Raw genomic sequence first — 26,998 nt, forward strand, 5'->3', positions numbered from 1 at the left:
GAAGATTTATTCACTGAATCACTTTTTTTTTTTTTTTTTTTGTGGCCGTGCCACTCGGCTTGTGGGTTCTTAGTTCCCCGACCAAGGATCGAACCTGGGCCGCGGCAGAAAAAGCACTGAGTCTTAACTGCTGGACCGCCAGGGAATTCCCCACTGAATCACTTTTTAAAAAAAAAAAAAGATTTATTTATTTACTTTCATTTTTGGCTGCGTTGGGTCTTTGTTGCCGCGCGCGGGCTTTTCTCTAGTTGCGGCGAGCGGGCGCTACTCTTCGTTGAAGTGCGCGGGCTTCTCATTGGGTGGCTTCTCTTGTGGCAGAGCACGGGCTCTAGGCGCGCGGGCTTCAGGAGTTGTGGCACACGGGCTGAGTTGCTCCTTGGCATGTGGGATCTTCCCGGGCCAGGGCTCGAACCCGTGTCCCCTGCATTGGCAGGTGGATTCTTAACCACTGTGCCACCCCGAACCTATGACTCTTTAACACTATGTGAATTACATCCTGCACTGCCTTGTAGCAAATCACCCCCTGTAGCATTTGCACTTCAGAAAAAAGGTCGCAGGCCAACAGCCCAGAGACAAACCGACCCAATTACCGGGCTGCCTGATGCCAGCAGTGACTGTTTTGAAATAACGCAGGAAGAAGAAGAATGCAAGACCTTCACTACTTTGATCCTTATCATATATCCCAGACTGCGAGCCCCACGTATAAAATCTTTTCCGATTCCCGAAGGAGATGGGGGCACAGTTCTTCAGGCGCTAGCCTGCTGTGTCTTCCCTTCTGCCTGGCAGAAAAATGAAGCCATCTCTCTCTTCCTCCAAAATCTCTGTCTCCGTATTTCTGTTCGGCATTGGTGCACAGGGAAGCTGATATTGCGGCAACACCATCATCCATCTGCTCTTCCTCTTAAGGCCAGTTGAAGATGGTCCCGTGCAGTTTCCCAAGTTAGGTTAGTGATGTGAAATTCTCCTGCCCCTGGCCCTACCTCCTTCCCTGTCCCCAGCCGCGCAGAAGGCAGTTTGCTGGTTGTCTTCCCCAATTCTTCTCCAAGTAGGTTATGTTTACTCCCCAAATCCCTGAGCCAGAGGTGGGGTTGCCTACACTCCCAAACCCTGAGTGTCCACCTTGCCCTGTTGTTTGTAGTCTCTTGTGCTGTGCCTACAGTGGCACCTGGGCGGGGGAGGACACTGCCCTCGTCTAGGTTTTTCTAAATGTCTTACTCAAGTTGCAACCTCCAGCTTGTGAATCAACTGTGTCTCTTTTTTGACTTGTAAGCAAGTATTAAGCTTTGGGGTTGGGGGGAGGTCTGTAATGTGAAACAACTTCTTGTCTTCCCTCCCCCCACATTGTTGTAAATAACTTTTAACGGCCAAACCCCAGATTTGCACTTTTTTTTTTTTCCTAACTGCTAAGACCATTTTCTTCCCCCTGGTCTTACTGTAACATTTGGAAAAGGAATAAATGTCGTCCCTTAAAAAAAATAAAATAAAATAAAACAGACTTTCTGGGACTTCCCTGGTGGCACAGTGGTTAAGAATCCGCCTGCCAATGCAGGGGACACGGGTTCGAGCCCTGGTCCCGGAAGATCCCACAGGCCACGGAGCAACAACGCCCGTGCGCCACAACTACTGAGCCTGCGCTCTAGAGCCCGCGTGCCGCAACTACTAAAGCCCGCACGCCTACAGCCCGTGCTCCGCAACAAGAGAAGCCACCGCAATGAGAAGCCCGCGCACCGCAATGAAGAGTAGCCCCCGCTCGCGGCAACTAGAGAAAGCTCACGTGCAGCAACAAAGAGCCAACACAGCCAAAAATAAATAAATATATAAATAAAACTTAAAGGAAAAAAAAAAGAAGACTAAAAAAATAAAGGGAAATCTGCCCCAACCTGTGAAATTATCTTAAAAACAAAACAAAACAAAACAAAAACAAACAAAAAAACAGACTTTCTGGTTGGACTCGGCGACTATATTCCCATCTGGCTTCTGCTCCGCCCCCTGGTGGTGGCTCTAGACCGAGCAGGAAAACTAATAAACGAAGGCATTTGCCGAAGCGCGAGGTTGGTGACTGGGCTTCATTTACATACCCACAATGCATTGCATTCCGGGTCTTGCCTACTTTCAAAAGGCTAGATTCTTGTATTTCTTTTGACTCCCGCCCCCGCTCGAAATCAGGATATTTTCAGAGACTTGTCTGAAATAATGGCAGAACTCACTCGTTGTTTGCGGGTAAATAGTTACCATTGGTGACTTGGGACTTACCGTTAGCCGAGGACTGTGTGAGAGGCTATGACGCCATACTCTGGTTTCTCTTCAGAACGCATAAATCTTTCGCCTTTTACTAAAGATTTCCGTGGAGAGAAACAACTCCGAGTTTCTCACCAATTTTTTGAGGCCTTGTTTTCACAAGGCTGATAAGTTTGTACAAAAAGTAGAGTAATGTTCTGTACTTCTGTGTGTCTGGGGGTAGCGTTCCCCGTCCTGGGAAAAAGTGGTAAGGCAGTTCTGGTTTTGTTGCAGGTCGTGTTTGCGTCGGTGTGTCCCGATTTGTTCTTGTCCAGCGTGTGGTGTGTCGTGTTTTCTTCCCCCTTGATGGTTGTTTTGTTGGTGTTTTCGCGGTGAGGCGCGTGATATCCGTGCGGTTTCGGAACCTGGGCAAGCACCTGGAGTGCCATCGGTTGGCGGCGCGAGACCAGTGAAGTACAGTGGCGAGCCGTGCTTGCGGTTTCTGGCTGTTATTCGTAAGCAGCTGGACTCCTCTGTGGGAGCAAGGTGTGGTGTTCCGTTCCTGTGAGGTTGTCTTCGGAAAGCGGGTCTGGTGTGGACGGTGAAGCTGGTGCTCGCGGAGTCGTGTGGTAGCGTGGGGCGGTGATATTGACCCTGGTTAGAGGAAGGCGGCACCCGTGGGTGGGAGGAGGAGAGGCGAGACAAGCGCCCACCGTTTCCTTAGCGCGAGCGGCCCCACGGTTTTCAGAAATGCATGTACTCACGGAGCTGCAGAACGCACTTTGTTCCTAGGGCTTCGGGTTTATGTTTGCACGTTGAAGACCACCACGCATGAACTTGAACTGCTTCTTGTGCTCGGCACGGGGCCTGGCACGGAGCAAGTCAATCGTGCAGTAGACGGTTGCTAGCTGTAGAGTATCCGCTTAACCTGGCCTTGGTTAGGTCTTGAATTCAAGTGGAGGCTTGGGCCTATTTGTCTGCAAAGGTCTTTCAAGGCAGTACGTGAGCACCTCAGGCGAGACCCACGTCTCTGGGACTGTGGTTCTAACTGCTGCACTTGTGGAACTTGGCTTTTCTAAAAACTTCAAAAGAATTGAAGTATAGTTGGTTGATTTTTGTGTGATACATGTTTATTTTATTATGTATTTATTTATTTGAAGTAGCACAACATTTTTTTATTTTTTTAACATTTTATTTTTATTTATTATTTTTTTTAAACCTTTCTTTTAATTGATTTATTTATTTTATATTTATTTTTGGCTGTGTTGGGTCTTCGTTTTTGTGCGAGGGCTTTCTCCAGTTGCGGCGAGTGGGGGCCACTCTTCATTGCGGTGCGCGGGCCTCTCACCGTCGCGGCCTCTCCTGTTGCGGAGCACGGGCTCCAGACGCGCAGGCTCAGCAGTTGTGGCTCACGGGCTCAGTTGCTCCGCGGCATGTGGGATCTTCCCAGACCAGGGCTCGAACCCGTGTCCCCTGCATTGGCAGGCGGACTCTCAACCACTGCGCCACCAGGGAAGCCCTGTAGCACAACATTTTAATCCATTAATTCTAAAAATAACAGAGACATTTTATATCCAGTGTCACCTCCTCAAGAGCCTACTGCAGATTAGACAGCCAGACTGCAACTTACAAAGCCAGACATTAAAGTTGAAGATGCAGTTTGGGACAACACCATCATGGGGAGATTTTCCTCCTCTTTGCTCATAAACGTAAGTTGTCAGCTTAAAAGAATCCTCAGACAGAAAGAGAAAGCTTTCTCTCTCTATAACCTCTTTATTTTAAATCTGTCTGTAATGTTTGAAGACAAAACAGATAATCAGAAAACCAACCTCCCAAGCAAGTACAAGGATCTGAGCTGGACTCCTGGGACTAAAGACTGGTTTAGTTCTATTTCTACCAACACTGTGACGTGAGGTGCTGTGGTTCTTGTTTTAGTTACAAGAGGGGTTAGGAATGAATGCCCACACACAGTTAATAATAGCTTATCTCGCACATAACTCTGCAGCAGAATACCAACAACAGCAGTATTTTAAAGCAGGGGGGAGAAGAAAGTAGACATTAGTACAACTTAAGGTTTCCTTGGTTCTTCCCCTCTTTTTGCAAGCAGAATTCAGCTCAAAAACAAAACTCCAGAATGCCCGTACTGTCCTTTGGCCCACCAGGCCCGGAGAGCCTCAGGCTTTAGTGATGTATCCTTCTCGGATGAGGAAATCATAGATTTTCCGGGTTTTGTTCACGTCTATCTTGATGAGTGCTCTTGCCTGTGCCAGTCTCAAGCCTCCTTGCTTGTTACATTCGTTCAGTAGAGCAGATTTGTATTCTAAATAGGCTCCTGGGGCCAATCTCACCACCTGACAGAGCTCCTTTTCTTTTTCATCCAACTTCTCTGTGCCAGGGAGGCCAGTGAGGTTCAAGGGCGGTGCACTTCGTGTACCTGAATTCGAAGCCATTGGTACGGAAGAACTCAGGCCAGAATCAATGGCAGCCCGCCGGCGGAGCCCCTGCTGGCAGGCGCTACCGTCCTGGAGGTACTGGAGAACCTCCGAGAGCATAGTGCGTTTGAGGCGTTCCTCTTCTCGAGTCTTCTTGAGGTGATCATAGGTTCTGGCACTACAAAAGTTGGTAATGCCTGCTGTCCTGTATTTCTGGAGCCTCTTGATTTCCCTTCCGGGTTCGAATTCCAATGCATGGCTTTCAATGAACTTGTCATGTTCCACCGGCCCCACTATCCTTGCAAATCGCCTCATTGTTTCATAAAGGTCTTGGACTTCCTTGGGATACCGCCGTTCCATTAACTGAAACTTTCTAAGGTTGATTAATCCATGGTCTCTTATATAATTCGTGTAAAATGTCCGAGTCATCTTCAACAAAATCAATGTCTCTCAAGTCCCATTCTGCATACTTGTCAAACTCCTCAATGAAATCTGCTCGAGCTGGCATGTATCCTGCCATGTCCCGAGAAAGCAAGGAGTCAGAGGTAGGTCGGGGAGGGTCATCTGTAGAGTGAAATGGAATGGCTGTGTCAGCAGTTTTTGCCTCCTCTGCTTGCTTCAGGTTTAGCAGGGTAGATGCAAATAGAGGGTTATTGATGAAATGCTTCATGTAGTGCTTCTCACACTCCTCCTTGGTCTTGGTGCACATTTGATTGGCTACTTCCTGCCAATTTCCAAAGCCACAGTCCATCACAGCTTCTAAAAGGGCCATTTCTTCTTGAGCAGTCCAGCTGGGGTCAAGAACAGGAAAATCTGAGGTCATTATTTCGTAAGTATGATCACGTTGATGTTTCTTGTACTCAAATCCTCGAGTGAAACACTGTAAGCACAGGAAAAAAGGAGGTGGCCCACATTCAGCACACTTGATATGAGGCTCCATGAGGTAGGAGGAGCAGCCTCGGCAAGGTGGCTTATCAGAGGGGTCATTGCTAAAGGAACTCAAACGGTCCATTCCCCAGTTGGCAAAGACTGCTGCTTTGATCTTCCTCAATGTAGGGCTCCTTCAAGGAGATTTCAGAACTGGCCAACACAGACACCAAAGCTGACGACCCCCCCCCCCCGCCCCCCTTACTGCATTCCCCTCCTCCGCGCCGAGGAAACGCCAGCGGCGCGCGCGCCCTGGGCTTGCGTGCTGGCTCCCGTGCGGCGCAGGCGCCATGATACATATTTATATATATACTTTGTGATGAGGTAGTTTAGCCTTAGAACTGGAACTGTTAAAAACAAGAGATCCTAGGAATTCCCTGGCGCTCCAGTGGTTAGGGCTCCACGCTTCCACTGCAGAGGGCGCGGGTTCTATCCCTAGTTGGGGAACAGAAACCGAGCAGGCCGCGCGGCGCGGCCAAAAAAAAGAAAAGGAAAAGGAAATGCTCGAGATTTTCTGTAGTTTCCAGTTTCTAATGTGGATCAAGACAGCAAGTAATTGCTGTAAATTTTAACTTTAGAAGTAAGCTTAGGGCTTCCCTGGTGGTGCAGGGGTTAAGAATCCGCTATAGGGGCCTGGTCAGCTGCCGCACAGCTCTCAGTAGTAGCTGGGCTCTTCCCAGGCACAAGCTGGTGGCACCTTAGTGCCAGGATGCCCTGGAAAAAATGCCAACCTGTGCCTCAGATAGCTTTTCCTGCGGCAAGACGTGGCTAGGTGAACCTTCAGGGTAAAAAAATGAATGGATGAGGATATTTTAATGAAATTTCCCTGACCACCAATGGCATTCTCTGCCCACATGGGACCAAGCGCTCCAGGAGACAACTCCCTGGTTCTGCCTCTTCACTTTGCACTAAATGCTTGAGCCTTCACTGATTATGTGTCTGCTCCTTGATGATGTATGGGGATCCTTGGAACAATGAAGATTTATTCACTGAATCACTTTTGTTCTTTTGGTTTTTTGTGGCCGTGCCACTCGGCTTGTGGGATCTTAGTTCCCCCACCAGGGATCAATCTCGGGCTGCGGCAGTGAAAGCACCGAGTCCTAACTGCTGGACCGCCAGGGAATTCCCCACTGAATCACTTTTTTTTTAAAATATATAAACTTATTTATTTACTTTTATTTTTGTCTGTGTTGGGTCTTTGTTTCTGCGCATGGGCTTTTCTCTAGTTGTGGCGAGCGAGGGCTACTCTTCTTTGCGGTGTGTGGTCTTCTCATTGGGTGGTTTCTCTTGTTGCAGAACACGGGCTCTAGGCGCGCTGCCTTCAGGAGTTGTGGCACTCGGGCTCAGTAGTTGTGGCTCACGGGCTCTAGAGCACAGGCTCAGTAGTTGTGGTGCATAGGCTTAGTTGCTCCGCGGCATGTGGGATCTTCCCGGACCAGGGATCGAACCTGTGTCCCCTGCATTGGTAGGCAGATTCTTTTTTTTGTTTTTTAAATTTATTTATTTTATTTATTATTTATTTTTGGCTGTGTTGGGTCGTCATTGCTGCGCGCAGGTTTTCTCTAGTTGCGGTGAGCGGGGGCTACTGTTCGTTGTGGTGCGTGGGCTTCAGTAGTTGTGGCTCACAGGCTCTAGAGCGCAGGCTCAGTAGTTGTGGTACACGGGCTTAGTTGTTCCGCGGCATGTGGGATCTTCCTGGACCAGGGCTTGAACCTGTGTCCCCTGCATTGGCAGGCGCATTCTTAACCACTGCGCCACCAGGGAAGTCCGGCAGGCAGATTCTTAACCACTGCGCCATCAGGGAAGCCCCCACTGAATCACTTTTGATTGAGTTTTAAATTTCACAGGTGCCACTGTTTATACCCAAAGTGGAAGTGCTAGTCCCTGCCCAAATATCTCCACAAGAACCACAGCCAGTTACAACTCTATACACTGTGCGAATTACTCAGCATAGCGGACTCATTCAGAAAGCAAAGGGAACAGGAGACTGCTGCCATTGGCAGCTTTGCCTGAAGCCTGTGGTGTTGACAACCCCCAACTGTCCTAAATTGAAGCAGAACCTGATTTATTCATTGGCTGATTCATTCATCTAACAAAATGATTATTGAGCATCTTCTCTGTGCCGGATCCCTGGGCTATGAGGAGGACTAACATACAATCCCTGCCCTCAGGGACGACACAGTCCATTGGCGAGTACCAGTAAAGAAATTGGCATTTATGATTTGGTGTTAAAAGAGCCATGGGAACACAAAGGAAGCCAGGCTGGTGTGAGGGCCTGTTGAGGGCATGGGGGATAGAGAATCAGGAGAAGACTTCCCTGGAGAAGGTGGCACATGAACTGGCAAGGCCATGGGGAGAAGGGAAGGACTGGGAGGGAGAATGTGGCGAGTGCCATATTGGATAGTGTGTGCCACTCTGGTAGCCAGGCAAGCAGGGGGGTCTGGCTGGGACGCAGTGTGGTGGGTCATGGAGTGAGAGCTAAGGCTGTGTAGGCAGGCCAGCCCCAGCTTCTGGAGGCTTTGCATGTGCCAAGTACCCTCTAGAGCAGATGTTTTCTCATCTTTCATTTCAGGGAAGACTAAGACTCAGAAAGATTGACAAGCTTGCCCACAGTCAAACAGCTAATGAGTAGTGAAATAACTCTGTTGGATTCCAAACCTCATATTCTTCACCGTTAAACTAAGCTCCACTGCAACCTCTCTGGTGGAGGACCAGGAAAATAGACTGTGTGGGTACCATGCTGGAGAGATGGAGATCAGTGTAGATGTGAGAAATACAAAGACCTGAATTATAGCAGGGGAGACAGAATGGAGAAGGCAGAACAGATCTGAATGATGTTAAGGAATTACAGTTGACTGGTCTTTTTAGAAGTTGGTTGAAGGTGGGAAGCAGGAAGAGATGACAATTACCCACATGTCTAACCTGGGTGATTGGATGCTTTTTGCTGAGATTGGGACCTCGGAGAATGAAAGGTTTGGAGCAGGAATACCAGGAGTCTAATTTTTTTTAAAAATTTATTTATGTATTTATTTATTTATTTTAATTATTTATTTATGGCTGTGTTGGGTCTTTGTTTCTGTGCGAGGGCTTTCTCTAGTTGCGGCAAGCGGGGGCCACTCTTCATCGCGGTGCGCGGGCCTCACTGTTGCGGCCTCTCTTGTTGCGGAGCACAGGCTCCAGATGTGCAGGCTCAGTAGTTGTGGCTAACGGGCCCAGTTGCTCCGTGGCATGTGGGATCTTCCCAGACCAGGGCTCGAGCCTGTGTCCCCTGCATTGGCAGACAGACTCTCAACCACTGCGCCACCAGGGAAGCCCCTAATTTTTTTTTTAACATCTTTATTGGAGTATAATTGCTTTACAATGTTGTGTTAGTTTCTGCTGTATAACAAAGTGAATCAGCTATATGCATACATATATCCCCATATCCCCTCCCTCTTGCGTCTCCCTCCCTCTTGCGTCTCCCTCCCACCCTCCCTATCCCACTCCTCTAGGTGGTCACAAAGCCCCGAGCTGATCTCCCTGTGCTATGCAGCTGCTTCCCACTAGCTATCTATTTTACATTTGGTAGTGTATATATGTCAGTGCCACTCTCTCACTTCGTCCCAGCTTACCCTTCCCCTGCCCCGTGTCCTCAAGTCCATTATGTACATCTGCATCTTTATTCCTGTCCTGCTCCTAGGTTCATGAGAACCATTTTTTTTTTTTAGATTCCATATATATGTGTTAGCATACAGTATTTGTTTTTCTCTTTCTGACTTACTTCACTCTGTATGACAGCAAGAGTCTAATTCTGAACATGGTCAGTGACATCCAAGGGGAGATGTCCAGAAGGCAAGTGGGTATGAGGGTCAGGCTCTCAGGCTCAGGAGAGAGGTCTGAGCTGCACAGTGGTCACTCAGCCACTCTGCACTTCATCCATAAAATGGGAATAATAGTGATATCTGCCTCATCAGCTTGTTGTGAGGACTAAATGAGTAATGAGCTAGAGCAGTACTCAGTATATAGTCAATACTCTATAAAAGTGAGCTATTATTGTTTCTATCATTATAGGTGGTAATTAAAACCATGGGAGTGGATGAGGTACCACAGAATCAAAAGGAAGAGAAGAGAAGACGACCTTGGATTGATTCCTAGGAGAAAAAGAAACCAACACTTAAGGGACTGGTGGAGGAAAAGGGATGTGTGAAGGGCTGAGAAATAGTTTCCAGAGAGATAGGAGGAAGACAGGAAAGTGTGGGGTCTGGGAAGGAAGGGATCAGAGTCCTCAGGGAGGAGGGTGGGATCAGGAGGGTTTGTAGTTTGAGAGTTCATGCCCAGTGAGGCTGAGAAGCAGCTCTGCAGGACCCATGCCCATTCATTGGACAAATAACAGATTGGGTACGTGTCAGCTACAGTCAGCAACAGCGCTGACTGAAACTGCAGTAAACAAAACAGATGCAAGGAGTGTGCCGACACTCGATGGAAACTGGAGTGCAAGGGGAAGGATTCCTCCAATCCAAAGAGGAACCACGGAGCCCACAGCCTGTCAGCACGAGAAGAAAGCTCTGTGATCACCTGTTTGATAGATGCAGAAACCCAGAACAAAGACTTGCCCAGGGAATTGCAGTGAATGGGAGATAGAGCTGTAGCAGCAGGCTTCGTTCATGTGGCAGACGTGCCTCAGAAATGGCATGGCACCTGGGAATTGTGGCTCTGTCAGGCAACCGTTTCCAAGGCACTCAGCACTGATGAGGTTGGTTTTACAATTCTTTGGTCCTAGAACCTGGGAAAACCAGTGCCCCCGTTCTTTGTCCTCACATCCAGACAAGACTGCCACCTGCTGGCCACACAAAAGAAGTGCACCTCAGTGCCATCCATACACAGCTTTGCTTCCTTTTCCAGCAGAGTTGGGGTATGAATAAGTTGGGCAAATCGCACTGTTGTAAGGAAAAGACCAGTGCCAGGCAACTTCCTGACCAATTACATCCTGTTCTTTGATCCCTGTACATTCCGCCACCTCTTTTACCAAATCCTGTTCAAAGCCCAAAGTTGAAACATTAAAAATATATTTTATGCAGTATTTTGTTTAAAAAAGCCAGGCAAGGGACTTCCCTGGTGGCGCAGTGGTTAAGACTCCGCCTGCCAAAGCAGGAGACGCGGGTTCGAGCCCTGGTCCGGGAAGATCCCACATGCCGCGGAGCAACTAAGCCCGTGCACCACAACTACTGAGCCTGCGCTCTAGAGCCAGCCAGCTACAACTACGGAGCCCGTGTGCCACAACTACTGAAGCCCGCGCTCCTAGAGCCCGTGCTCCACAACAAAGAGAAGCCACCGCAGTGAGAAGCCCGCGCACCGCATCGAAGAGTAGCCCCCGCTCGCTGCAACTAGAGAAAGCCCGGGCGCAGCAATGAAGACCCAACGCAGCCAAAATAAATAAATAAGTAAATAAATAAATTTATTAAAAAGAAAAAAAAGCCAAGCAACATAGTGTTACGTGCTATGGTGCTATACCTGTTGCTGAATCAATAATTACCAAGGTGTGTCTCCCATTGGTATCCGCCCTTCTGGGCCGGTCTCGCCAAGCCCAACCAGCCCTGTCACCCGAGCGGCATACCCCACACCAGGTGCAGCGTGGGGTGAGGGGAGACAGTATCAGGCCCTGGCGGACACAGTGTTTAGGGCCAGACCAACTGGGCAATTAGAAACAAGTTTTTCCCAAGGACTTTCTATTTTTAAAAAAACTCTGGAAGACTGTATAATAAAACTTATAAATGCTAAGTAAAGTGTCGCAGTTGAAGGGCTCATGTAATTTTGGAGAAATAATGTATCTTTTAAAAACATTCAGTAGGTTTTTATGTGAAACTGTCCTTTAGTGTCAGAGCCTTGTGACCGTTGTTCATTGAAGTTACACAGGACCTGTGCCTCTTACACAGGAAAGGCTGACACTACTCCCCGTGTCAACTCAGAGGAGGAAACAAAGGCACAAGGTTCTACGGGGCAAAAGCTGTAGTTTTAAAAATGAAATCTTTTAGTATTTGCTTGACCTTGTGAAGGGCATGAAGCTGAGACACATAATTTTTAAAAATATGTTTTATTGTAATAATAATGATGTCTATCCTCAGGTTTTGTGTGCTGCTCAAAACTGGCAAAAACAAAGAAGAAAGTCTTGTTCTCGTAACACTGGGGAGACAAGAGAGTGTGGTGGTGAGGAGATGGGTGCAGGAGTCAGACTGTCTGGGTGTGACCCACAACTTCCCCGCTTAACATCTTTGAGACTTTGGACAGGCTATTTAATTGCTCTGTGCCTCAGTTTCCTCACCTGTAAACCGGGGATGATAATACTACGTACTCCTCAGAATTATCCTGACCGTCACTGGAGACGATGAAAGAGCTAGAACAGTGCCTGGCACATAGTCATCCTCAGTCACTGGTAGTGATCACCAGTTATTATTACTATGATTATTGCTTCTGTAACAAAGTTCTAGGACAACAGGGACTTTGTTTCATTTGTCACTATATACACAGTGCCCAGCCCAGTGCCTGCTCTTGTTGAATAAGTAAATGAATGAATGAAAAACTTAAGTTATTTAAAAGTAAACCAACAAAGTACATTATCAAAAAAGTGAAAAGATAACAACAGAATGGGAGAAACCATTCTAGTATCCAGAATATATAAAGAACTCTTACAATTCAACAGCAAAAAGACAACCCAATTTTTAAAATGGGCATAGGACTTGAATAGATAGTTCTTCAAGGAAGAAACATAAACATCAACAAGCACACGAAAAGATGTTCAACATCTTTAGTCATTAGGTAAATGCAAATCAAAACTGCAATGAGGTACCACCACTCCATATCCACTAGGATGGCTATGTATATATATCTGGACAATAACAAGTGTGGGCAAGGATATGGAGAAATTGGAACACTCAAACATTGCTGGTGGGAATGTAAAATGGTTCAGTTGCTGTGGAAAACAGTTTGACGGTTCCTCAAAAGATTAACTGGAATTACCATATGACCTGGCAAATCCACTCCTAGATGTATACCCAAAAGAATTGCAAACAGGCACTCAAACAAATACATGTGCATGTATGTTCATAGAAGCACTATTCACAATAGCCAAAAGGTGGAAACAGCTCAAATGTCCATCAGCAGATGAATGGAGAGACAAATTGTGGTATATCCATACAATGGAATATTATTCAGCCATAATAAAGAACAAAGTACTGGGATTCCCTGGTGGTCCAGTGGTTAGGACTCAGTGCTTTCACTGTGGTGGCCTGGGTTCAATCCCTGGCTGGGGAACTAAGATCCTGCAAGCCACGCAGCACAACCGAAAAAGAAAAGAAAAGAAAAGAATAAAGTACTGATACATGCTACCACATAGATGAACCTCGAAAACAGTATGCTAAGCAAAAGAAACCTGATAAAAAGTTCATATATTGTATGATTCCACTTATGAAATATCTGGAATAGATGAATCCATAGAGACAAGATTGATGGTTTCCAGGGGGTGAGGGGAGGGGTGGTGGTCAGGGTAGGTCCCTGACCAGGAATCAAAGCCTGGCCCCCTGCATTGGGAGTGCGGAGTCTTAGCCACTGGACCGCCAGGGAAGTCCTAATCATACTTCTTTGTATTAGGAATCTACATAACTTCACAGAACAAAGAACCTCAGGAAAATTAACAATGATGTTCTTGCCCATCGCCAGTCTCTCCAGGTCTCTGGAGGAGAGGGGAAGAGATGTTACACATTTGAAGACTTGTCTGTGTCTGTCCTGTTTGGTCACTTAGGGCCACTGTTTCCCTGCAATAACATTTCTAGAGGAGTCCACTGTGTCAGTGAATGCAGTTTGCTTAGCCATGAATCCTGCTGTTGTACTTTGTGGCTGATAAGCCACACTTCCAACTTCACTATAGGAAACATGATCATTTTATGAGCATGTCAAGTTAATCGTAGGTTGTAGGTCAATTAGAAAAAAAATTATTCTCCAAATGACCATTTTTCCAAATTCGCAAACATTTCCATTTTACCATAAACTTGTTTCTTATAGCTATTTGTTAAATTTTCAGCAATTTTTATCAGATGGTACAGTGGTTTTAAAATATGTCCACAAAGTTTTTAGTATGTTTCCTTTCAAGAGGTGGAGCCCAATTCTTCTCCCCTTGAGTGTGGGCTCAACTTAGTGACTGGCTTCCAATGAATAGAGTAAAACAGAAGTGACATGTGCAACTTCTGAGATTAGATTATGAAAGATATTGGGGCTTCCTCTTTGCTCTCTCTTGGATCACTCGCTCTGGGAGAAGCCAGCTGACATGTCAGGACACTCAAGCAGCCCTATAGCGAGGTCCACATGGTGAAGAACGGAGGCTTCCTGCCAACAACCAGCACTAACTTGCCAGGCGTGTAGGTGAGCCACCCTGGAAGCCTGTCCTCCAGACCTGATCACGCCTTCGGATGACCACAGCCCCAGCTGACCGCCTGACTGCAGTCTCATGACACACTCTGAGCCAGAATCATTCAGTTAAGCTGCTCCCAGATTCCTGACCCACAAAAACTGTGGGAGATAATAAATGTTTATTTTTTTAGTCACTCTGTTTTAGGGTAATTTGTTATATAGCAATAGGTAATGAATATAGATGGACTGATTTAACAGCTTTTGCGGATTTCTGCAAAGTTTGAATATAATGCCTTTCATGTGGCCTTCATAGCAGCATTTTAAGGAATCTTCATTTGTCTCTGCCCAAGCTCTCTGTAGCTGCAGTGGCAGGGAGTAGGGGCAAGGAGGGGGAACCTGGTGAGGAAACTTGCTGGAGGTCACCATGCTACATGGCCTAGACGGCCCATCCTTGGGAGAAGAGGGGATGGGGAGGGGGTAGGGCAGAGAAAGGGAGGGCAAGGGTCAGAGAAGGGGACCAACCAAGGGCAGAAAGTGGTACTGAGGGGCAGAGAGAGGCTGAGACCCCTGAGAACTCAGAAGTTCTGGCTTCTCCCAGCTCTCTTAGGCCCTACCAATACAACCAAGAGGAACTGCTATACACTTTAAATATTTTAAACATTTAAAGTAAACATTTTCAGTAAACTGGTAATTTGGTGAATTGGGTACTCAGCAAACTGGTCATCTGGCCAGTTGATTTTTGGGTAAGCATACACTTGGCAAATTAATTTACAATGATTCGTCTGTTTCTAATTAAGTCATACATAGTAATTTTTATGTTCCTAAGGCAATAATTTATTTGTAACAGATACTAATATATTTACACACACACATATATATTTCAAATTCCCAACAGAATTAACTTCTCCTTCCAAAACACTTTGTGATTTTGACATTTCTCTTCTCCAGGGAGGGAGACCAGTGAGTGAATACTTCTGTGGCTTTAGACTTCTCGTCATGATTAAGTCCCTGCCTGCCACTAATTCCTGGAATAGCAACCCTCCTTGGGAGGAAACTGCCATTTTTCACTTCACAGCCATTATAAATGGAGATAAATTCCAGGCAGGACCACTTTGGAGAAGTCCTCCCTTAATTTTAATTTTGACTCTTTTAGATTGAAAGGGATCATCATTAAAAGAAATTCTGAAGTCTTAATTCTATGAAAAAAAACCAAAACCAAACCATCCTCAGAAATTAGTGGATGTAAGTGTCAGAACCCTTTCCCCGGTTATTTCTACTTCAAAGTGAAGAACAGACAAGAATGGGCAATCAGAATCTGCTGCAGTGGGGAACAGAAAGCCATTACTTGGCCCCAGGTTTCCTCCTCCACTCTTTTGTAGGAACCTGGAAGGGCAGGGCTTTCCCCACGACCTTCAACGTGGGGCTCCCTGACACACCCCTCCTCCAGGGGCCCCTGCATGGGTATGGAGGAGACAAAATGTTACAAAATCCAGCTTGGCCAGACAAACGTATTTCAGGAAACTGCATGAAAATATGGAGAAAGGGGAGAAAAAGGAAGAAAGAGAAGCTTATCCCACCTAGACAGACACGGAGCCACCACAACATATGTGCCCCAGCTGCCACACGGCCCACTGCAGTGGTTTTAAAACTTGGCCACAAAATTATTTGACCCCCCTCCCATCAAGATGTGGGATCTACTTGCTTTCTTTGAATCTGGCCAGGAAGTGACGCTATGTGACTTAAGAAGCTAGGTTGGGCTTCCCTGGTGGCACAGTGGTTAAGAATCCGCCTGCCAATGCAGGGGACACGGGTTTGAGCCCTGGTCCGGGAAGATCCCACATGCCGTGGAGCAACTAAGCCCGTGCGCCACAACTACTGAGCCTGTGCTCTAGAGCCTGCGAGCCACAACTACTGAGCCCGCTTGCCTGGAGCCTGCGCTCCGCAACAAGAGAAGCCACTGCAATGAGAAGCCCGCGCACCACAACAAAGAGTAGTCCCCGCTTGCTGCAACTAGAGAAAGCCTGCACACAGCAACGAAGACCTAACACAGCCAAAAATAAAATAAATAAAATAAATAAATTTATTAAAAAAATAAAGCTAGGTCAAGAAAGGCTATGCAGCTTTGGTTTGGAATGTCTTGGAAGCTCACTCAGGATTCCTCTTGGAATCCGGCCACCAAGCTGAGAGAAGCCTAAGCTACAGGGAGAGGCCACATGTAGGTGCTGCAGTGCACAGTCCCAGCTCTGAGTCCCACCTTCAAGACCCAGAAGATCCCAGCCTCCTTGTGCTGCTCAAGGCTTGGTCTTGGGTGAGGAAAGACCAAGTTGCCTCTGATGCAAAATTTAAGGGAGAGGTCAAAATCCAGTAATCAAGATAGATACTTTTTAATGCAATTAAAAAAATCAATGCAAAAAAATGAATGAAGAACGACCTATCAAAATGTTAAATAAAAACAGTAAGAGTGCCACATGGAGCCATATTGGAGCCCGAGACAAAAGGAAAAATCAGTAAGAGTGATCCTCATTAGCCTCACTTGAGCTCCTGCTGCGGTCCCAGCTGTCTTCCAACTGAGGCCCTGGAAATCATGGAGCAGAGATAATCCATCTCTGCTGTGTCATGTTCAAATTCCTGACCTACATAATATGTGAGAATAAAATAGTGACAGTTTTACAACACTAAAACTGGGGTGGCTTGTTATAAGAAATAGGTAGCCAGAATACCCCCCCACCCCTCTGCTCGAGAGCCTTCCTTCTCCTTTTCCTCCTCCGAACCCTGTGCCTTGGCCCTAAGAACTCTCAGAAAGTAAAGAGTCACTTAAGACACACAGCTTCCACTTAGCCATCTGGGCTGAAAAAACTAGGTATTTCAAATTTTATTCCCAATATGATGGAAGAAAATGGAAAAGTGAGGAGCTGGAGGGGAACTTGGGGTCAAGGAGGTGGCCTGTGACGGAAGTAGGGACACTCTGTTGTAATGGGAAAGAGAGTAGAGGAGTTGGGTGACAGACCAGGCAGGCTGGTAGGTGTGGAGGTGGGAAGGTCTCAGTGGAAAAGGAGGTGAGGTCATCTCCTGGCTCCTCCATCACAGACGCCCACTGCGAGGGAAAGGGTCACCAGGCCCACCGAGCCTCTCCACCTCCTGTTTTCACAGGACTCCCCCTGAGAATCCACTTTCCCTGGAGACTTCTCAGGGAAGGATATCGTCCCCCGCCCCATGCAGCACGCAGGGTAGAGAGCACGGCCTCCGTAACTTCCTCCTTCCAAACCATTCCTTTTTCTCCTCAAATACAAACAAACAAACACAAACAAAACCCTAGTACTTGGTACACCACAGATGTTCAATTAATACTTGTTTTTAAAATCAAGCCCTTATAAAGCTTAGTCCCTTCAGCTATATCACTGGCTCCCCCTGATGTTGCCACCATCCTGGGGGGGGCTCCACCTTGGTCTTGCAATTTGGTGTCCTCAAACTCAGAGAAATTCACCTCTGATCCTCTCCGGTCGTCACTGTTAGGCCCCACCTAAGACCTGTCAGACTTTCCCTCCCCTGCCTTTGGAGGAGTCGCTGTGGAAACTGAGAACCATATTCTTGCCCTTAACTTCCACCCCACCAATCATGTGAAATAGTTCCCCCTAGTGGACGATCAATGCACATGCATGCTCTATATTCCCAGGGACACGAAGACTATTTTGAAGTGCCCGGTAAAAAAGAATAATTCTTTCATTCAACAGACATTTCTTGTACCCCTGTTACGAGTCTGGCTTATCTGAAATTATTTTGAGGTGCACAGTTTCACAACAGCAGACATCAAACCAAAAAGGCAGTGACAATTCATGCTCCTGCTGCCTCTGTCAGAGTCAGTTGTTACATAATAAACTCAGCGGGACTCTAGATTGGGCCTGATATGGGAAGAAGCTGGGCCAGTTCAACTCTGGAGGACTTCATCAGCGAAACTGAAGCAAAGCCATTTCTTCATAAATTTATTCAACAAACTTCTACTGCACACCACCCTTTATATGCCAGGCCCTGAGCTGGAAAAAGAGATGAATCAGACCCTGTCCGCGCCCTGAAGCTGCTCAGAGGGGAAGACATTTAGGCAAGTAGTCACTAATACAGTATGCATGTGCAGGACTCCCTCCCTCCCTCACGCACTCAACAAACACGTACCGAGGACCTAACATACGCTGGGGACTGTGCTGGGGGTATAAGGACAAAAACTATGAGAGCTGCATGGAAACGTGCACAGTCTATGTAAAGGGCAGTTACCATTCTGGAGATAACTGCTCCAATGGAGGCAGGTGCTGGGGGGGAGGAGGGAGCAAGATGGTAAAAAGGAAGGAGGCTGACATTTGGGCAGGGGTGAAGGCAGGTCAGGGAAGCCCTCAGAGAAGAAATGCTTAAGGGGGGAAGTGACAGGATGGTCACTTTGCCACGTGGAAGTTGGGTGAGGGGAGGGAGGTCACAGCGCCACCCAATCTAGTCTCCTCGGGGTTGTTTGATTAAGCCTCCTGACATGATTCCACCGCCAGCTCACCCCCTTGCTCCAATGCCAGCAACAACTCTCTGCTGCTGGGCCTGACCTTGACTTAGGTGCCTCTACCACTCCACCCGCTCACTGGCAACTCCTCCCCAGCTAGGAGGCTCTGCTCCAGCTGGTAACCGATTCCAACATAGCATTACTTCCCAACACAGGAGTCCATGTACCTCCGCAGGGGTCAAACAGATACAAAGTTGACAGTGCTGCTGAAGGAAAGATAAGGTGGGCATTCAATCTCAACACTGCCTCCAAAAAACAATCTAGGTTGGGAGTGAGCGCCAGGCCTTTGTTGATCCCCAGGGTCTCACTTGTATACCTTAACCCTGGTACCGGCCTCCTCCTTCTGACCCTCCTAGGCTTCCTGGACCTGGGGCTCAGCCTGTCATCCTGGGCACAGAAGTCCCGATATGTAGTGCCACCCAGACCCTTCCTGCCTTATGGGTCTCCCTGCCCTGGCCTCCTCGGCTAGGCCCATTCCCCCTTCATGTGCCATCTCACTCTCCACACCCAGGCGGTCCCCAGTCCTGTCTCTCCTCTCTCTTCCTGGGGCCTCTCTATCCTGCTAGATTAGCACATTCCATTTTGTTGTCTGAACAACTCCAGCCTAAAGTCTCCCTGTGGCTCTGGCCTGCTATTCCATCTGACATTCAAGGTGCTCCATGATCTGGTCCTGGCCTACCTTCCTAGGTCTTCCTAGACCAAGACCGCTACCAAACCTCCACCAAATGATCTCCATGCCACTCCCCAGACATATCTTGTACTTCCCTGTGTCTGGGCCTTCCTTTACACCATTCCCCTTTCCAGAATGCCCTTCTCTGCTTTCTACCTTCCCATTTTTCAAGGCTCAGCTCAAATACCACCTTCTCAGAGAACCCTTCCTTGATCTCTCCTGTTGAAAACAGAATCTCCCTTCTCTGAACCATCGTAAGAGCAGGGAAGGAAATAACATCCTGGAAACACCTGCCATGTGCTGCATGTTAAAAGCATAGGCTTTGGAGTCAGACAGATCTGGTTTGAATCTGGTCAGCTGTGTAACTTTGGGAAGCATACTTAATCTCTCTGTGCTTCAGTGCTTTAGCTTGAAAAGCATAAAAATGCCGACCCCCACCATTCATTCATTTGAACATTTGAATACCTAATATGTACCAGAATCTATACTCTTGTGGTTATTTTGAGAATTAAATGGAGCAATGCATGGAAAGTGGCTGGCACATAGGCATACTCAATAAATGACAACTTATTAATACTACCATTACCCAACCTAGTTTCTTAGAAGAACAGTCCCCAGGGTGATTTCTGTTTGGAGGGGAAGTGCCACATAAGTCTGGGAACCAGAGCCAGCTCTGGACCCAGGCACATTCTAACAACTGCTAGAGCACGCGGCTGATTCCAGGCACAGAACGTGACTGTCGTTTTCTGAATAACTTGCCCATCAGTACAGAGCCAGGACCTTCCGTCTGCCGAGGCTGTCTAGGACACTCAATCAGGCTCTTTGTGAATAGGAGAAAACGTCTCAGAGCAAAGCTGCCTAGCTCTCATGGCCACCTTCTGCCATCTGGAGCAGACCCGGCCGCCTCCCCTACCTTCATACTGGACCTCCAGGTGCATAGTGCGCAGCACCTTCAGCACGCCGTCCCCAATGCCGGGGTGTGTTGTCCCGATGACCGACTGGCAAGAAAGACAGCAGGACAAGGCGGTTACTCTTTCCTTTCCGTCTAGTCCACCTGGCAGAAGTGAAAAGCTGGCTTCCAAACAGCCGGGAAGCCTTAGCTGAATGGGGAGAGGGGGGCAGCAGTGAGTCACTGGGCCCTGGCCCCGCACCCGAGAGGTTAATTTCTTTTTTTTTTTTTTAACATTATAGTCAATTTTTTGCATACTAGTAGGGAGGGAGAGCTCTCCCTCTCTTTTTTAAAATTAATTAATTATTTTGCCTGCGTTGGGTCTTCGTTGCTGCGCGTGGGCCCTCTCTAGTTGCGGCGAGCGGGGGCCACTCCTCAACGCGGTGCACCGGCCTCCCACCGCGGTGGCCTCCCCAGCTGCGGAGCACAGGCTCCAGGCATGCGGGCCCAGCAGTTGTGGCATGCCGGCTCAGCTGCTCCGCGGCACGCGGGATCCTCCCGGACCAGGGATCGAACCCGTGTCCCCTGCATTGGCAGGTGGATTCTTAACCACTGTGCCACCAGGGAAGTCCATGTCCTTCTTCTTGAAACTCTTTTCCCTTATTTTTCACAGCCCTGTGTTTTCCTCTTCTTTTATGGCTTATCATTCTTTTTCTTTTTTTTTTTTAATGTTTATTTTTTATTTATTTATTTTTTCTTATTAGTCATCCATTTTATACACATCAGTGTATACATGTCAATCCCAATCTCCCAATTCATCACACCACCACCCCCACCCCCCGCCATCATTCTTTTTCAAGGAGGCAGAGTGGTATATGGAAAGAATAAGGACTCTGGAGTTAGAGTTGGATTTTAATGTTCACCTTCTACTTAGTGTGTGGCCTTGAATAAGTCACTGAACACCCTCCTAAGGCTCGTTAGCGTCACCTTTAAAATGGGGATGATAATACCTGTCTCCATCAGCCACTGTGAAGACTAAAAGAAACAGTGTAAGCAAGCCCTGAGCACAGTGTCTGGCATGTAGGAGGCACTTAATAAATGGAAACTGGAAACAATAATGAAAATCAGATGTTTTGCTGATCTTCTTCCTCAGCTCATCTCTTAAATGTTGGCAGTGTTCCTTCTCTTCTTAGTTGGTGTATTCTACCTGGGTGATCTTATTGACTTCTACTCTTTCGGATATCACTTCTCTGTTCATGAACTCCAAACTGCCATCTTCATCTCGGATCTCTCTCTGGAGCCTCAGACTTTTATTTTCTACTGTCCTGTGGGCATCTCTACTAGACGTCCCGAGCAGTGATTCCTCAATTGAGCTAGGAATCAGAATTGCCTGGGGGAACTTAAAGGCCACCCGAAAGCTGTCAGATTCTACAGGAGGGGAGCTCAGGGTTCAGTATTTTTTGCACAAGTGATCCATCTATATCTTCTGCAACCAGCTCGGCCTCCTGAGATGGGCACTTGGGAGCCACCAAGGCTCATCAAGTTTATTGGGTCAAAACCTAAATCAGATCCGTTTTTCCTGTTCTCTTGGTGGCACACAACTCACCCCGTGGTCTAAGTCCAAAGCTGGCGTCTTCTTGACTCCTTTTCTTTTACTGCCCCAAGTCCCATACACTCTGCCTCCGAAATGTCTGTCCAACCTGGTCACCTCGCTTCCTCCTGCCACGGTTCAGGCCGTATCATCTCTTTGGTCTCTTAATTGCCTCCCTGCGTCCAGCCCTTCCTGGAGCTGTACTACTGAGAGCTTTTTTTTTTTTTTTTTAATTAATTTATTTATTTATTTCTGGCTGTGTTGGGTCTTCGTTTCTGTGCGAGGGCTTTCTCCAGTTGCGGAGGGCGGGGGCCACTCTTCATCGCGGTGCGCAGGCCTCTCACTGTCGCAGCCTCTCTTGTTGCGGAGCACAGGCTCCAGACACGCAGGCTCAGTAGTTGTGGCGCACGGGCTTAGTTGCTCCGCGGCACGTGGGATCTTCCCAGACCAGGGATCGAACCCGTGTCCCCTGCATTGGCAGGCGGATTCTTAACCACTGCGCCACCAGGGAAGCCCGAGAGCTTTTGATGATTCATTTCAAAACCTCTCTTGGAGCCTCTATTCCCTCCTTACATGGTGTCTTCGTGTGGTCACCATGCCCCAAAGCTGACTTTGCTGCATTCTAGGGCACCGAGAGGAAGGCAGAAGACGACGAGAGAAATGGAGCTTTCCCAAGCACCGGAGATCTGGCTTCTTTCTTCACTTACATGCTGCCTACAAATGCACCATGATTCTTTCCCTATCAAACTGACTCCTTTAATCTTTTCTACGGTCCTTTCATCATCCTTGCTGCTTGTCTCAACCACTTTTAAGTCTGCCAACATCTTTCTGATCCTTAAGTAAACAGGACAAATCACTCTGCTGGGAGACATGAACTCTCTGCCCTGCTCTGGCCTTCTGGAAGTAACGCTGATGGAACAGCAGACATGCAGCGGGAGGCTGAGCTCTGTTTCTCATGCCTGCATGGAGTGCAACTGTGGAAGGTAATTGTCAGATTACTGAGTTGGAATCAGAACCACCGAAGCATGCAGCCTGGGCTCACCTGGGCAGTCCTGAGAGTCTGCAGGGACAGCTGCTGAGCTTTCGGGGACGCACAGGGCAGCAAAGCTATTAGACCTTTGTACACTTGATTCTGGTACTTGGGATTACTGTGGATCAAAGAATCCAACAGAACCTGCACTTCTTCCTGGGTCTCTTCTGACTTAGACTTTGCCAAAAATTCTGCTATGGATCGTACACCTGAGCAAAGGAGAGAGTAAATGCTAAATTGGAAGGGGTTTATGAAAATAATCCTCACTCAAGGTTACATAATATGAGGTAATAGGATTAAGATGTATTTAACCAGGCCTGTCCAGTCAAAGCAAAATCGAGGCTCTGTTCTCATGTTGCATCACTACTGTTTTCACCTCGTGCCTAGGTGGCTGGGGGATTTTGTTTCAACGTAGGCATGTTAGCTTGTCAAAATCTGTTTTAAAATTTAAAATGGCTCTGCAAAATGCACAAATAAAACTTGCACTTTTGATTGCTGTATGATAACTAACACATAGATAGCGCTCAGCACTAAATGTTTTTTGACAAATACTACCTTATCTAGCCCTGGAAACTACACTGAGAGGGAGGTGTTGGTCCCTTTTTAGGATAAATACACCGAGGCTGAGAGAGCCCATGGGGGAGAAATGACGAAAGAGCAGTGAGGGAAGTGCTTTAAAGAGGGATGCGTGGGGGATGGCATCTCCTGTTCACACCTCAAGCAGACCACTTGGTGGGACATACTGAAATTACCGGGTTATTTCCTTTTCTCACGGCACTGTAAGCTCTTTGAGGACAAGGACTGTATTTTATTCATCTTTGTGTTCCCAGCACCTTAGCGTATACCTAGCATACATATTCAACGATTTTAGTTCAATCTTATTTCTAGAGTTATTCATAAATGGCTCAACAAATCTTTGTTGAATGGATGCATGAAAGAGGATATATTTGAAATGAAGTATTTCCAAAACCACCATGGAAAGATTTGAGCAAATGATAAATCAAGAAAATCGTAACTCTGGGTCTTCCAGTGGTGATCCGGATAGAAGCTAAGTGAGTCCACTCTACAGAACGCTTCCTGTGCAACCAGGTCCGTGATGCATTTTCCTCTAGCAGTGCTGGGGGCGGCCCCCTGGGAGACAGGAGAAGTGACACCCTCGTTCTACGCGGTACCCACCATAGCTTTCACAGATGAGCTCCTTGTACTTCCTGCCAGAGTTTGCGATAACCTGAAGTAGCTTGATGGATTCCTTCTTGTCCTCCTCCTCGATCTTCTTCAGTGCAAGTATTTCCAAGAGTGTTAGGGCCCCTCCAACCTCAAGAAATTCTACAAGATATCGATTACTGTCCAGAGGGATAGAAAAGAAGAAATAAGACATTGTCAAGTTCCTTGACACTAACCTTTCTAAGGGATCTCAAGGACCTTTTTTCATATACTCCTCCTAGCCAGGAAATGTTCGTGGGTAAAGTGACACAATAGTTTGGAAATTTTCCTTCCAGAAGGAAATGCAGAAGTTAAATACAATGGCCATTTCCTGTGCTTGGATTTCCAGCATCTGTGTCTCTTCTTCTTGAAAGGGCACCTCAACTGTCCCATGGGAGATCACCCCTCCACCACTCACGAGCCATGTGGTTTTGGGAGGGTGAGCAGGTGAAAGTGTGTCATCCTTCTGGCTGCAGTAATTGGTTTGGGGCCAGGCATGTGACCTAAGTTGGTCCAATGAGGCTCAAAACCTGGGACTTTCTTGGGAACGCTTGGGAAAGACATGTTCTCTTTTTGGTGTGACTGAGCTAGAAGGATGCATGTCTGGAGTACTGAGGACTACAACACATGGAGGCCTATGAATATAGAGGAAAACAAAGCTGAGAAATGGAGAAAAAGAGGGAGAGACCAAATACTGAGAAATGGAGAAAAAGAGGGAGAAATCAAGTACTGATGACATTTTTTTGAGCCCCTGGATATAGTCAGGCCTGAAATATGGATTTCCACTCTCTGGACATTTCAGTTAAGTAGTCTAATAATTTCTACTTTTTCCTGGTCCAGTATGAGTTGGTTTTCTGTAAGTCACAACCAAGAGGGTGCTGACTAGCAAACTATCAATGGAGAACATGGGCTGGAGGAGCAACTAGACCAGGACCACAGCTGCCACCATCTCTGGGTCCATCCTGAGGGCTACTAGGTACCCACTGATAACTAGAAGCTAAGGTCCCATGTGGTGTGAATGTCAAGGATACCATGAGCCCGGTAGGCAACTGAGACCCCAGAATTTCTCTAGAACAGAACTCACCTGCTTACAGCTGATAAGAAGATGCCAATGGACCTGAGCAGCTTATCTAAACGTGAGCCAGTCATGTAGCTGTACGACAAGTTAAAGAGTGAATTTCAGGGTGGTTTTCCATCCCGTGTCTGATCCCTAATACCACCTATGGCTCAGGATGACCAACAGCTGAATTGTATCCTTTATCTGAGAGGGGCCACTAGGTTGAAGGGGTAGGGGCATGGGGGGTGGTGGCAGGCATGTTCATGGTTCTCCAGGAAGCTCTTCTGGGGTAGTTCAGCCACTTTGGCTCTGACATGCTCTCTAGAGAGTAAGAGGCTCTGATGAATGGAGGGTGCATGAAGAAAGCTGGGGGTCAATTTCCGAAGCTTCTCTGTGCCATGACCATTGCACCCTTGGGCTCAGCCCAGTTCATTACTTTATGCCTCATTCCTGGACTTCTCTAAAAATAATCAGCTTCATCATTAATTCTCAATTTTGTACTTGCTCAAAGCTTTATAATGGAGGTCACTATCTTTATGAAGAATTGTGTGTCTTCCTAATAAGAACAACAGGAGAGGGTGGAAAAATTAAACTCTGATTTAAAACAACCCTGGTACTTAATGTTATTTTTTAATGTGAGCTTTTGCAAAAAGCTTCGTTGTAATAAAGCACCCAGAGCACGCATCAGCTCGGATACAAGGTATGAAATCAAGCCACAACAGAAAAGGAACCAGTCAACAATTACTAGGCTCATAACACATCACAGGCTCTTAGAACACTTAAGAAATTAGCTGAAATTATTGCAGCTCATGGAGGATGACTGAGAGCTTCCAAGACCGATAAAGGCTAATGTAATGGGTTGGAGGTAATGGTGCTTTGTTGGGGAGGGAGGGTGCATGAGGCAAATTATCTCGGCTGCACCCTGGTTCCCAGGATGCCAATAGAAGTAGAGACAGATGGGCTCATTAGGAAAGGCTCTTTACTGCAAAAACAGTGTTTGCTCTGGAGCCAGGTTCCCCTGCCTGTTGCCGTTTTAGCTGGGGGCCAGGCTACCAGCCCACCACCCAGCTCCTCTGAAACCCCAGCCCCCGTTTCCGCCTCCATGCCTTCTCAGTGCCTCTTTTCTTCAGCTAGCAGCGAGGCTGACCGACTTTCGTCACCTTCTTTTTCCTCTGTCCCAGGCTAGCCTTATTTTCATAACCACTTCATTATACATATTTCTGGCCCATTATTTCCAGCAATTAGTTCCAGAAGTTTGCCACGATATCAGCAGTAGCTAACAAGTACTAAGCATTTATTGTGTGCCAGGCACTGTGCTAACTGCTTCGCTGGCATTGTCACATTTAACCCTCAGCGCACCCTGCAGTGGGTGCTATCAGTATTTCCACTTCCTTCATGAGGAAACAATCCCAGACAGTTTAAGGACCTGATCATGGTCCCAGAGTTAACTGATGGAACTGGGATTTGACCCTAGGCAGCCTAACTCAGAGTGCGGGTTCTTACTGTCAGCCCTTCCTGCCTATAGACAAACAGAGGGAGGGAGTGGGCTATTGACACAGATGGTGTTGGAGGTGGGACCGTGGCAGGGATACACTGAAGTTGCCTGGATGGTGTATGGGCTTTGGAGCCAGACTACTCATTTTAATCCTTATCTCTGCCACCTGCTAGTAAATTATTCAACCTTTTCAAGGCTCATCTTTCTAATCTATAAAATGGGATGATACTGAATTCCCTGGTGGTCCAGTGGTTGGGACTCCGTGCTTCCACTGCAGGGGCCGCAGGTTCGATCCTTGTTCGGGGAACTAAGATCCCACATGCCTCGCGGTGAGGCCAAAAAAAAAAAAAAAGGTGGTTGGGGGAATGATACCAATACCTATTAGGCTTGGTGTTAGGCTCAAATGAGATATTTGTGTGGTACACAGAGTTCAGTGCCTAGAGCATAAAAAGACTCAATACATGGTAACTAATAATTTTTGTTATTATAATATATAAATCTTTAGTTTTACTGATTGGTTCTAGAAGTTCAAGTTTCAAAAAGGGGTTTGAAGCTAATGTGGGATTAGGTG

General features: G+C 47.1%; 1 protein-coding gene, 1 long non-coding RNA gene and 1 pseudogene across 16 annotated transcripts in view; 1 reads left to right on the top strand and 2 right to left on the bottom strand.

Moving 5' to 3' along the window:
- ARMH1 (armadillo like helical domain containing 1) overlaps positions 1–26,998 on the bottom strand; it is a 96,905-nt gene that overhangs the window by 37,008 nt on the left and 32,899 nt on the right. For all 14 annotated transcript variants that reach the window (XR_014236621.1, XR_014236622.1, XM_082364552.1 and 11 more), the window contains 4 exons: positions 24,960–25,028; positions 23,849–24,015; positions 22,685–22,881; positions 20,076–20,160 (listed from right to left, as the gene is read on the bottom strand). Coding sequence is in view for 12 of the 14 variants with exons in the window: in XM_082364552.1 (XP_082220678.1) it covers positions 20,076–20,160; positions 22,685–22,881; positions 23,849–24,015; positions 24,960–25,028 (518 nt within the window). In the remaining 2 variants the exon portion in view is untranslated. The remainder of the gene's footprint in view (positions 1–20,075; positions 20,161–22,684; positions 22,882–23,848; positions 24,016–24,959; positions 25,029–26,998) is intronic.
- LOC309615883 lies at positions 934–11,338 on the top strand. The gene is made up of 2 exons (XR_014237122.1): positions 934–2,763; positions 9,627–11,338. It is a non-coding gene; the product is annotated as an uncharacterized lncRNA (long non-coding RNA).
- On the bottom strand, positions 3,452–9,620 carry LOC309615455 (transcriptional adapter 2-alpha pseudogene; annotated as a pseudogene). The gene has a single exon. The product of its transcript is annotated as a transcriptional adapter 2-alpha pseudogene (transcript).

This window comes from Balaenoptera borealis, assembly GCF_965194805.1.
Source record: "Balaenoptera borealis genome assembly, chromosome: 1".
NCBI classification, from domain to species: Eukaryota; Metazoa; Chordata; class Mammalia; order Artiodactyla; family Balaenopteridae; genus Balaenoptera; species Balaenoptera borealis.